Source organism: Condylura cristata, unplaced genomic scaffold, assembly GCF_000260355.1.
Source record: "Condylura cristata isolate star-nosed mole 26May11 unplaced genomic scaffold, ConCri1.0 scaffold00019, whole genome shotgun sequence".
NCBI lineage: Eukaryota > Metazoa > Chordata > Mammalia > Eulipotyphla > Talpidae > Condylura > Condylura cristata.
Window position 1 is genome coordinate 41367380 of NW_004567120.1, and position 12676 is coordinate 41380055.

The 12676-nt window shown below is 61.8% G+C and overlaps 1 protein-coding gene across 1 annotated transcript; it reads left to right on the plus strand.

Moving 5' to 3' along the window:
- Positions 1-2606: 2606 nt before the first annotated feature.
- Positions 2607-8081, plus strand: CNGA2 (cyclic nucleotide gated channel alpha 2). The gene is made up of 6 exons (XM_004685868.2): positions 2607-2807; positions 3015-3107; positions 3606-3776; positions 4564-4671; positions 5890-5996; positions 6153-8081. Exons 1-6 carry the CDS (start codon positions 2698-2700, stop codon positions 7556-7558), a joined length of 1995 nt encoding a protein of 664 aa, XP_004685925.1. The 5' UTR covers positions 2607-2697; the 3' UTR covers positions 7559-8081.
- Positions 8082-12676: the final 4595 nt, after the last annotated feature.

Genomic DNA, 12676 nt, shown 5'->3' on the forward strand with positions numbered 1-12676 from the left:
GACCGTTTCATAAGCTGGAACAAACCGGGGGGTATTTCCGGCATTGGGAGCCCCAGGAAGCTGGGGGCGTGCTGACCACTTCGGCCTCAGTCTGGGCTGTCATGCAGAGTAGCCTCAGCAGTGACGGCGGCTCTGAGTGCAGCCCCAGCCTCCCTGACGTGCAACAGGAGACACCAAGAACACAATCTCCCCTCTCTCTTCCAGATTTTTCCTTCTGGGCCTATTGTGTGGACCACTCCTCTACTCTAGCTCTTTTCCTCTTTGTTTTACTTGTTTCTTCTTATTGCGGTGACACGAGCTCAGAACACTGCCCAGGCGTCAGGTGTGTAGCTTCTCACCTCAGCACCTGCATGTCACCTCACAACCACCACCCATGTCCAGTCACCATCCCTCCCCACCTGCCACCCCTCTGCCTTCCCTGCCTTCCTCTCTGGTAGCCACTGTTCTGTTCTCAGACTCAAAGGGAGTTTATTTTCTGTTGTTCCTTTGCTTTTACCTGTTCTGTTCCATGGATGACTGAAATCATATGGTGTTTCTCTTTCTCTTTCGGATTTATTTCACTTAGCATGATACCTTCAAGTTTCATCCCTGTTCTTGAGCATGGCACAATCGCATCTTTTTCATGGCTGAGTAGTATTCCCCAATGTCACTCTGCACATCTCCTTTAGCTGCTCACTCGCTAATGGTCACATAGGCCATTTCTGCGTCTTGGCTCTTGTGACTAGAGCTGCGGTGAAAATAGGTTGCAGGGATCTATTCCAATTAGTTTTCATGTTCTTCAGATAAGTACCTCGAAGCGGCATTACTGGAGCACATGCTAGTTCTCTCTAACATTTTGAGAACCCCCACATTGGTTCTCAAAGAGGCTTCACTGATTTCTATTCCCAGCAACTGTGCATGGGAATGCTTTCGCTCTAGGCCTTTTGATTTCTTGATAGTGCCATGTCAATGGGCGTGAGGTGAGAGCTTGTCATGGTTCAATTTGCATTTCCCTGGCAAAATGGTAATGCCATAAAAAGTGGATGACATAATGAAGATACAGCAGAACATCTTCCCACCTGTCTGCTGGCATCTGCATGGCCGCTGGTGAAATGCTCGCTTAGCTCTTCTGCCCATTTTCCAGTCAGGTTACATTGTGTTGCGGTTGTTGAGTGTGTGGATGTTTTGGATATGAGCCCCGTCCGGCACTTGGTTTGCAGAGGCCTTTTCATTGTGATAATGGTCTCTTTTGCTGTGCAGAGGCCTTTTCGTTTGATGCCGTCCCATTTATTTGTTTTTGCTTTTGTTTCTCTTGTGTTGGAGGGGAATCCACTTCACTAAAGCTGATGTCAAAGAACATCACCAGTGTTTTCTTCTGTGCATCGTATGGTTTCCGGTCTTACCTTCAATCTTAACTCTGCTTGAGTAACTTTTGCATCCCATGTAAGTAGTGGTCAGCTTTCATTCTTCCGCATGTGGCTGTTTGGTTTCCCCAAAATTTTTTTTTGAGATTTATTTATGCATACGAAATTGGGGTACAGGCCAGAGTTGTGGGGGCCCTGAGAAGCTTCACAAGAGTCAGAGTGGGGAGTAGAACAGACAGATCGACAAAGTACACTGCTGAGGGGAGCAGTGGGTGGGTCAGGAGAGGTCTGCTAGCCATGTGGGTCAGCTCCAGGGTGGGGATTGAACTTGCTGAAGCAGCTGTGGCTCACCTGCAGTGCTGCGTCCTCACCCGTTGCGCCACCAGGGAGGGCCCATCCAACACCTTTTAATAAGGAGAGTGTCCTTGCATCCTAGGATGCTCTTGGCTCCTTGGTCACAAACTAGTTATGTCTCTCAACTCTTAAATGTTGGGGTTCACCAGGGTTCTACCCTGGAACCTCGCCCTATATTCCACCACACCCTAGGCTGGCCACTCTCCATGCAAACGGTTACTCTGTCCTCTGTCCTCAGGCTTCCTCCACCACGTGGCAGACACGTGGGTCTTTCACATCGTAAAGCTGCTTGCATCAATCTCCTGCCAGTTGTCTGCTGCCCCTGGAGCCCCTGTGAACTCCCCCTTCTCCCCTGTCTTCCCGTCAGGCCCCTCTGCTCCACAGTGTTCCTTCTCATTTCTAAGCTTGAGGGACATGATTTGGGGGGCACTGGAAAGAATGTGATGGAAACCAAAAGGAAGGCACCCCAGGGGTAGCGCTCCTAGTTGAAGCAGCCAGTGACAGATGAGATCCCTCCTCAGGTGTGTGAGCTCTGAGGGTCTCGGGTGAGGACACCCAGATTGGAGGGAGTAGGGGCGGGGTCATTGGCCACTGCCTTGGGCCAAGGAGGTACATCTCCTTCCTTGGGGCAGAACTTTGGAGGCAGTGGCTGGTTTGGGGGTTCAACAGCCTATGGGTGCACCAGACCACTGCGAAGCAGGGATAGCAGAAGGTGCTTGTCAAAAAAATTAACGTGTAAAATGAACAAAACACCGTTTGTAATTTAGCACTGCAATTCAACCGCCTACCAGGTGGGGGAGCCCGTCGTCAGCTGTCTTTGAGCCGGGAGGCGGGTCCTTGGGCCTTGTGGGCTGGTGCTGGCATGGGAGCACTGCAGGGGTTGGGGGTTACCAGCTGGCCCTGCTTTGCTCTCCACCTGCCTGCAGGTCTCCTGCTGGTGGGCACCAGGGTCGTCTGTGATCTCTCCCTGGCAGGTGAGGGTCCCAGCCATACATGGAGGATGACAGAAAAATCCAACGGCGTGAAGAGCTCCCCAGCCAATAACCACAACCATCACGCACCAGCTGCTGTCAAGGCAAACGGCAAAGATGACCGTGGCGCCGGTAGCAGGTAAGTGTGCTGAGGCCAAGGATTTGAGGGCGGGCCTGGCTGCTGTGGCTTCTCTCCAGCTGTCTCATTGCCCAGAGCAGGCCAACTTTGGCTCAAGCAAACCTCTAACGTGACCATGAGGTTTCTGGGCACTGTGCAGGCGAAGCCTGTGCTGATGGGAGATAGGGTTTGCTCAGAGACTCTCAGTCCACTCTGCTGCTCCTGCAGGCCACAGTCTGCAGCTGACGATGATACCTCCTCGGAACTGCAGCGGCTGGCGGACGTGGATGCCCCACAGAGGGGCCGGCGCGGCTTCCAGAGGTGGGGCCCCCACTGTCGGCTCCCCTGCCCCACCAGGGACCTGCCTCAGTGGCTGCATTGTCTGTGCTGTCCTGGGCAAGCTCAAGGCCCCAGGAGAGGCTCCCCTTCAGTCTCATCTGTCTCGGTGTCAGGGGTTCCTTTCTAGCTAGGGGCCTGGGTAGAGAGCCCAAGACTTGTACCCCATGACCGTGGGCTCCTTAGGGAAACCCAGGGACCTGGGTTCACCCTCTTCCTGGCGTGTCCCCCTCCTCACAGCCTGTCTTGTCCCGGAGATCTGCTCTCCACAGTCAGGTGAGATGGCTCTTCCTTCAGGAAGTCTTGCCAGGACACCCCTGGGCCCCGCAGGCTACAAGGCGAGTCAAGCCTGAGACCCTGCCCAGCTCTTAACACAGGGGCACCCTGACGCGCCCGTTCATCCGAGTGCCTGTCTGCCCTCCCCACAGACAGTGGGCCCTGTCACAGCACTGCTGCCCTCTGGGCCCGCCCTTCTCTCCCCAGGATCGTCCGCCTGGTGGGGGTCATCAGGGAGTGGGCCAACAAGAACTTCCGCGAGGAGGAGCCCAGGCCTGACTCGTTCCTCGAGCGTTTCCGTGGCCCGGAGCTGCAGGCCGTGACGACACAGCAGGCGGATGGCAAAGGCGACAAGGACGGCGATGGCAAGGGCACCAAGTATGGCGGCTGGGGGCTGGGCGGCTCGCAGGCTTCCACCCCCCAAGTCTCAGGGACCAGTGGCGGGGACTTGGCCAGCTCGCCCTAGGGCGCTCAGCTCACTTAGCTGCCTGGTGCCCCCTGGCTGCCCTGGGCTGGGAGGGGCCTAGCCCAGGGCATCACCCCAGTCCCCATTGGCACCTGCAGACGGGTGCAGGGCGGGAGCACCACAGCGCCTGCCCACCCCAGGCCCACCAGGGAGCAGGGGCCTACTTCTGAAGAAGCCGCGCTAGGGCTGGTTGGTGGAGCAGGCTGGGCCAGTGGAGCCAAAGGAAGCCGGGGTGGGGGCGGGCGGAGAGGCCCGTTGGAGGGCCTGTTCCTGGAGGAATGAGGAGGCCAGGCGATGTCTGGCCAAGCCGACATTCCCCACCGCTGGCCAAGGCAGGATGGCGCAGCTGGGAAAGTGCTTTAGGGGCTGGAGGCCAGGGACGGCAGGGAGGGCAGAGGCAGGAGGCGCGAGCTCACCACCTCGGAGTGCCTCTCCCAGGCCCTGCCTGCCGAGCTCTGTGCCTAGCATGCCCCTGGCAAGGCGGGGCAGGGGCCTACGAGCCCGGGCTGGCCTGAGGTCAGCATAGGAGGAAGAGGGCGCTCACTCACTGGAAAGCTACTCGGGGCCCCGAGACCACACTGGTGGGCCCTGTGCCTGCTCACCCTCAGCACACATGTCACTTCTCAGGGACGCCTGGGCCCTGGGAGTGGGCTGCTGTCGCGTGGGACCCAGTCCCCACGCCCGGTCTTGTCTCCTCAGGAAGAAATTCGAGCTCTTTGTCTTGGACCCGGCCGGGGACTGGTACTACCGCTGGCTGTTCGTCATCGCCATGCCTGTCCTCTACAACTGGTGTCTGCTGGTGGCCAGGTGGGAAGCTGCCCCCGGTGCTTTCCGGGTTCCTGTGGGCCAGCGGCCTTCCCGGTGCCCCTCAAGCCCCCAGCGCCTTACTGCAGCACCACAGCCACCCTCGCTCCTCCCTCACCACCCACACCTAAGCTGAGCTGGGGGGCCCCGTGTCTCTAGGAACAGCTGTAACTGCTCTGCACCCATCCCGGACGGGCACGCTGTGCCCTCCAATGCACCCAGCACACTGGCAGCTGGCATGGTTGCTGGGATCGGATTCTGTCACTCCCTCTTCACCAACCCAGCAAGGCCCCCTCTGGCGCCTACAGGCAGTACAAGTCCGCTGCTTGGCCTTCAAGGGCTTCCAGACCCAACCTCTCTAGCGCCGCCTTCTGGACACACCCCGCCCTAGCACTTGCTGCTCTTAGGGTCAGGACTGGCTCTTGGCCCAAGAGCAAACCCACCCCCCTTCAAGCCAAGGAGAGTGTTGTTGCAGCCTCGGGTGCAGCCAGCCTCCACACGCACTTCCTGCCCGATTCCACCCCCGCCGGTCACGCACTTGTCGAGGGTGCCACTGAGCCCTGGGGCCAGGCTCTGTGCTCAGCGGGGACAGCAGCAGCCTGGTCTCCGCTCCCAGGGCGCTTGGGCCCTGCGGGCTGCTGGTATTCAGCAGGAGTTCAAGGCCCAAGGGGATTCCAGGGCTCAGCGGGGAGTGAGGGGGGAAGGCGCCCCTGCAAGTGGCCGCTACCTCGGCTGAGGCTGCACTACGGCAGGGAGGCAGCAGTTTGGGTGCCCGAGACTGGTAGCGGGAACATCCTGGGCCGCAGGGCAGATGAGATGCGACCAGATGTCAGAAGGGATTGCCCGCCCTGCTGCCCAAGCACCCTCTCCGGGTCATCCTCCAGGTTCTGTCTCCTCGCGGTCCCCTGCCTAGGCCTCCAGCCTCTCCCCAGCCCCACTGCCCTCTCACTTGGGTGGACTCTCGTCCGGGCTGGGCTGTCTCTGGATGGACTCTCCTTCCGGGCTGGGCTTTCTCAGCGGGGATGTCGTCTAGCGAGGTCTGTGTGAATAGCGCTGAAGGCGAAGTCCCGGGTGGATGAGGGTCTCCTGGGCACTGGGCTGACAGATACTCGTCCGCCCCCCCCCCCCGGGTGGCCACCCCAGCCCTGCACACAGTGGGCGCTCACTTTGGGAGCTCCAGGGAGCCTGGGCTGGCTTGCTTTGAGCCCTGTCGTCCTGCAGAGCCTGCTTCAGTGACCTTCAGAGAGGCTACTACATAGTGTGGCTGGTGCTGGACTACTTCTCAGATGTGGTCTACGTGGCGGATCTCTTCATCCGGCTGCGCACAGGTCAGTGAGTGAGATGCAGGAGCCGGGCCATGCCCGAGGCCACACCCCGAGTCCAGATGGGCAGGAAGCCCTCTGGACATGGGGCTCGACTCCCCTGGGTGGCCGGACGGACCAGACAGAGGGTGCAGGTTGTGCACTGGCTTGTGTCTCCACTAGGTTTTCTGGAACAGGGGCTGCTCGTCAAAGATCCCAAGAAGCTGCGTGACAACTACATTCACACCCTGCAGTTCAAGCTGGACGTGGCGTCCATCATCCCCACAGACCTGATCTATTTTGCCGTGGGCATCCACAGCCCCGAGCTGCGCTTCAACCGCCTGCTGCACTTTGCCCGCATGTTTGAGTTCTTTGACCGCACCGAGACACGCACCAGTTACCCCAACATCTTCCGCATCAGTAACCTTGTCCTCTACATCCTGGTCATCATCCACTGGAACGCCTGCATCTACTACGCCATCTCCAAGTCCATTGGCTTTGGAGTGGACACCTGGGTTTACCCCAACATCACTGACCCTGAGTACGGCTATCTGGCTCGGGAATACATCTACTGCCTCTACTGGTCTACGCTGACACTCACCACCATTGGGGAGACCCCGCCTCCCGTGAAGGATGAGGAGTACCTATTTGTCATCTTTGACTTCCTGATCGGCGTCCTCATCTTCGCCACCATCGTCGGAAACGTGGGCTCCATGATCTCCAACATGAACGCCACGCGGGCTGAGTTCCAGGCCAAGATTGACGCTGTGAAGCACTACATGCAGTTCCGCAGGGTCAGCAAGGAGATGGAGGCCAAGGTCATCAAGTGGTTTGACTACCTGTGGACCAACAAAAAGACTGTGGACGAGCGGGAAGTTCTCAAGAACCTGCCCGCCAAGCTGAGGGCCGAGATAGCCATCAACGTGCACCTGTCCACGCTGAAGAAGGTGCGCATCTTCCAGGACTGCGAGGCGGGGCTGCTGGTAGAGCTGGTCTTGAAGCTGCGGCCACAGGTTTTCAGCCCTGGGGACTACATCTGCCGCAAGGGGGACATCGGCAAGGAGATGTACATCATCAAGGAAGGCAAGCTGGCGGTGGTGGCTGACGACGGCGTCACTCAGTACGCGCTGCTCTCGGCGGGGAGCTGCTTCGGCGAGATCAGCATTCTGAACATCAAGGGCAGCAAGATGGGCAACCGGCGCACCGCCAACATCCGCAGCCTGGGGTACTCGGACCTCTTCTGCTTGTCCAAGGACGACCTGATGGAAGCCGTGACAGAGTACCCTGACGCCAAGAAGGTCTTGGAGGAGAGGGGCCGGGAGATCCTCATGAAGGAGGGGCTTCTGGACGAAAACGAGGTGGCGGCCAGCATGGAAGTGGACGTGCAGGAGAAGCTGGAGCAGCTGGAGAGTAACATGGAGACGCTGTACACCCGCTTCAGCCGCCTGCTGGCCGAGTACACGGGCGCCCAGCAGAAGCTCAAGCAGCGCATCACGGTTCTGGAGACGAAGATGAAGCAGAGCCACGAGGACGACTACCTGTCAGACGGCGTCGCCAGCCCCGAGCCGGCAGCTGGCGAGAAGCCGTAGGACCTGTGCCCCGCTTCTCCGGCCTCAGCCTTGACCGCAGGAGCTAGCAGAGCTGTGTAGGGCTCCGTCTTCGTAATGCATCGCACCGTGGCCTCTTGAATCCTCCCTGCTCAGTCCCCAGGTTCCTTGCCGTGTCCCCGAGTTCAGCTGACAGCCAGGCTCGTGCGCAGCCAGCCGGAGTCTGAGGAAGGAAGGGGAGGAGCTGGGCTCTCTTCCGGGCTCTGTTGTGAGACGGGGAGCCTTCGTCTCTGCTGGACGGTGCGCCCGCTGCCACAGCCCCCCTCCGGCTCCCTTGCCCCGAGCCACCGCCCAACTGGGTGCTGGCCCTTGCTTGGCCAACGCAAGCGCTCCATGGCCCGCGGCCCGCGGCCCGCACAGGCCGCCTGAGCTCTGCCCAGGCAGGCGTGACAGGCCTGGCCATGGACTGTATGGGGAGCATTTGCAGAACCCCTGCAGGCTGGTGGGTGCTGCTCAGTTCCTGTCTGGTAGAGGCACTTCCACGTTAATAAATTTCTTTCAACTGTTTGTGGTCACCATTCTGCTCCGCTGTTCACATTCTGTCCATCCTCCCGCCCCTCCATCCCCAGATGGGCCTTCTCTCTCGGTCCAGGACGCCCTGGGCCGGGCGCCATTCTGCCGGCTTCTCTGCCTGTGTCAGCCCTCAGATGAAGCTTCTGGAAGAAGCCCCTGGACTCACCCACTCCCAGGCGCCACAGCCCAACCCCCTTTAGGCCCCCACAGTCCCAAACACGCCCAGTATCTGGCTCTTGCCACATAGCGTGGCTGCTTGTGGCGGTCCGGTTTCTCCTGCTAGCTACGGGCTCTCCGAGGCCGGGCTGGACGGCAAGCCGCCCGCTGCCCGCTGCCCCGAGATGGGCCTGCACAGAGGAGGGTTCTGAGAAGGCTTTCTCACTGGGTGAATGCCCCGGGGCCCTAGGCTGCCCGGAGCAGCGGCTGTGCTTCTGCTTGGGCGTGGGGGGAGAAGGTTCTGCCGCAGGGAGGTTTGCTGCGCGAGGGATGGGCCAGCTGCGGCTCATCGAGCACTGGTTGCAGAAGGTCCAGCTTGGGAGGGCTGAGCACAGCGGCCTCGTGGAACAGAGCTCCCGAGCCCTCGCACCCCCGTGGAATCTGCTCCGTGAGGCACCAGCCCCGACCCGCCCCCTTCTCTCTGAGCCTCGGGAGCCTCCCGGAAGTGCGGACTGGACTCCGCCGGCGGGCTTCTCCCCTCGCGGCGGAGTCCAGTCCGCAGGCCTTGGCTGCGGGGAGGCGGCTGTGGCCGGCAGGCGCCCTCGCTGCCGTCCACGGAGCCCGAGTCGTTCCCCTCTTCTGCTGCGGTGAGTCACGCGGCTGTGAACGCGAGTGGGCTGGGGTCTGCTGGGCAGGGGCGGCTGCCGCGCCTTCCCCTTATGGCCGCCAGCATTTGCTGCTGTGGGGGCAGGGGGTGTGCGCGGCGCCTCACTGTGGTTCCACGGCCATTTCTCAGGCCAGGGCCCATGCTTGGCCATTTGGAGATGCTCTTCCGGGCAAGGCTCCCCGGCCTTGGCTTTAGTGTTGCGGGCCGACTCGCTGCGGGCTTCCAGTGGCCCCTGTGCTCGGGCAGTGGCCGCCCACGCTGCTGGCTGCGTTCTGTGCCTCACGGGGCTTGGGGCTCCGTCCTCACCGCGTGTGGAAGCCCGAGATGTTGTTCGAGGCCCTGCGGGGCCCATGGCCCCGGGCAGGAGGAGGGCGGCACTGAAAGGCGTTGCCTGGCATCTCGGCCGCTCTCTGCCCCAGCGCCCCCAGCCCGCACCCTGTGCGCCCCGCCGGCAGGTGGCTCCTCTGGCCCACGCGGACCAGGGGTTTGAGACATGAAGTTCAGGACCAGCCCCAGCCTGGCGTCAGCGGCCCTTACCCCGCTCCTTGCTCCTCACCCCCAGCCTCTCGCGTGTGGTGATGCCCTGGCGTTGGCCTCTCGAGCCCTCTCCCGGGCCGTTCCCACTGTCCGCTCTGCCCGGCAGTGGGCGCTTCTGTGCCTCGCCGCAGTCCCATGCCCCCCCCGCGGCCCACCTCGCCTTGCATGTGGGCGCACGTGGGTGTCTGCCAGGCGGCCACTGCCTGTTGCTGGCCACCCACTTCTCTGCACAACTGGCTGGAACCTAAGACCGAAGTACCCTCTCCATGAGGGCTTGCATTCGCTCCGCAGCTGCTGTTCCAGCTCCCAGTTTACAGGTGTGAAAATAGGACTTTTTTATTTACCTCTGGAAATTCCTACGGTAAATTGCCCTGTTTGTGTCTGACGGTCAATTTCCTTTTCTCTGCCCTGGTGACCTCCTATCGAAAATAAAAGCCGCGGTCCTGCCTGCCCGCTACCCTCCCTCCCCTTCCGCCCCTGGCCGGGGGCCCCTGCCAGCAGGCCCCTGCTGCCCCGCCCTGACTAGCCTCAGCAGCAGCCGCCTGCCCCCTTCTGGAGCGGCCGGCCAGTCTGGTCTCTTGCTCTCTCCGTCCAGGGGAGGCTGAGGTTAAGGGCCATCCACCCCACCCACCCACCTCCCCCTGGTGCCCCAACAGGTGATGGTGATGGCCGCACCAGTGCAGGCAGCCTGGGAGCCCGGCCGTCAGAGGGCGTGTGGCGCTAAGGCAAGGGTGGCGGTGGCGTCCTGGGAGCCCCGGGGGGCAGAGCAGGGGCCACTGGGGTGTGTTGCTGGCCATCCTCAGGGCCTTGCGAGCTGGATGCCCAGGTCTATGCCCCTGAGTGCCCCGCCATGATCCTCCCCGGCCCTCAGTGTTCCCACCAGCAGACGCCATGGCCAGGTCAAGCCACTGGAGGGAGGGTGTGGAGGAGCTGCCAGCGTTGAGCTGCCCTGGGCCTGGGAACAGTGGCGGTCATTCGTTTTCATGTGTATTTGGGAGGATGTTTCGGTGCCCACAAGGGCCTTGGTATCATGGATCTTATTGCTTGGCGTAAGGCGTAAGAATAAAGGTGAGCTGATGAGGACTGATCTAAGGAGGATGACGCAAGAGCTGGACCAGAGGCCCGCTGGACAGCTGCGTTAGCCAGTCTTCCCCCAAGTTAGCTTGCCTTCCTCCCCGCCTCCATCAGTCACAGGGCGTGGGGGTACAGGGGCGCGTGGGGGTGCAGGGGCGCGTGCGGGGATGCGACACCCTCCTAGACGCTCAGTCCAAGACCCTGAAGTCCTACCGGGCGCCTCGCTCTCCTCCTCCAGCCGGTTCCATCCGCAGGAGCTACGCTGCCCGACACTCAAGTCAGACCAGAGCCGCGCGTCCCCTCCGCCCTGCGCCCTCCTGGCGCCCACAGACGGCTGTGCTGCTGCTCAGGGCAGACGGGGGGCCTCAGCCCAGTAAACCCCACATCCCGCTGCATGTCTCGCATCTCGCTGCTGCTCTGTCCGCTCTCCAGTCTCCTTCAGGCCTGCGCACGTGTCTGCCAAGCGTCTCCCCGGCTGGGGCCTTGCGCTTGAGCTTCCTCTGGGGAGCCGCCGCTGAGGTCCGCGAGCACACACCCTCGCCTCCCACGTCCCTGGCGCGCACCCTCTCTTTGCCCTGCTCCACCTAGGCATGTACCCCTCTGTGATCATCTTGTCTCCTTGTGTGCTGCTTCTCTGTCGACGGCACGGGACAGGTCCCACCCCCGGCACCTGGCACCACTGTCACGTCGCTGCGGGCCGGGGCCCCGAGGGCTGGCGTCTTCCCTCTCGCAGTGCGTTGGTGACCAGCTTGGCCTCCTCCCCCTCTGCCCATCCTCAGCCTCCCCGCTTGTTCTCCCGACATCTCTGCTGCCACAACCTTCTCGCCGCCTCCAAGGCCCTCATGCCTCCCTGACGAGGAGGTGCCGCACGCCTGTGCCTGCTGCTCTGTGCATCCGTGCCGTCTTCCCTGGGGACGGATCTGTGCGGGCCTCGTGCCTGACGGAGGGCGCGGGTAGACACTTGGCCCCTAGGAGGTTCTGCTGCAGGCACAGCTGCCCTGCTGAACATGTGCTGCGGGTTCCCCTTGCCCGGGGCGTGGACTGAGTGCCCCAGTGAGCGATCGCGCTTGTCTCCCAAGCGGAGGGTTCCTGGAAGCAAGCCCGACTCCTGTTAGGGCCCGGCGCGGATGCTGCGTGGCACCTCCAGCCGGAGGGCTCGCCAAGTGCAGGTCCGGGCGCGCCTTGGCTGGAGATGGGCCACCGGGCGCAGGCCTGGTGGGGGCGCTGGCCTGTTCCAGGTTTGCTCGGGACTTGGAGATTCCTGCCCTGGCACGGCGTGGGGCGTGGGGCGACGGCTCCGCTCTTTGTGTCCCATCGAAGCACCCCTTCTGGGTCCTTGGCACGGAGCAGAGCGCCCAGGGTCTGAGCGAGTTCTCTTGCCCTTCGCAGACACGTGTGTCCCTGGGCTGACGCCACTCAGGGCGGGCGCTGGAGGGCGCAGAGAGGCTCTGGGCAGGCGGGGACGCAGCAAGGGCTGGCTGGTCTCGGACAAGTTTCCCTCCCTTTGGGGTTCAGTTGCCCAGCGACTTCAAGGAAAGCGTCTCTCCGGGCACTTTGTACCCTCTGGCAGGCCAAGGAGCCTGGGTTGGCCTCACTCATGTGCTGCCGAGACGCCCCACCTGCCAGTGCTCCAGAGTTGCCAGCTTCTGCGGATTCATGCACTTCATTAGACGGCTCTTCTTGTTTCTCCTCTATTGGATCGAGCAAGTAAATTAAATGGGGCAATTGGTTGTGACATCATTTAAACGCCAACTTGGCCTCTTCCTGCTTGCTGGAACCCCAGGCCAGCCAGAGGAGGCCTGTGAGCCGGTCTCTGGCTCCCGAGGTTCTGCGTGCCAGGGGCAGGCGGGGCATGTGCGAGGGAGCATGGTGAGCAGCCACAGGGGCGGCGGGGACTAGCGCGGAATGGGAGTAGTGGTGCGAGAATCAAGGCTCGGGAGCCGGGGGGCTGCCCACGAACCAGGTCTGCTTAGCAATGGCGACCTTTGTCTCCTGTTCTAATGGGCGAGGGTGCGGAGGCCTCCGGCGGACTCTGGAGTTCCATAGGGCGCCCTGGTCTGTCTGGGGCTGCAGGGCACGCAGCCCAGGGGACCTATGTGCAGACGGCTGCTGCGGTGAGGAAGACAGGCGGCCTGGGTGAGGTGGGCAGCGGC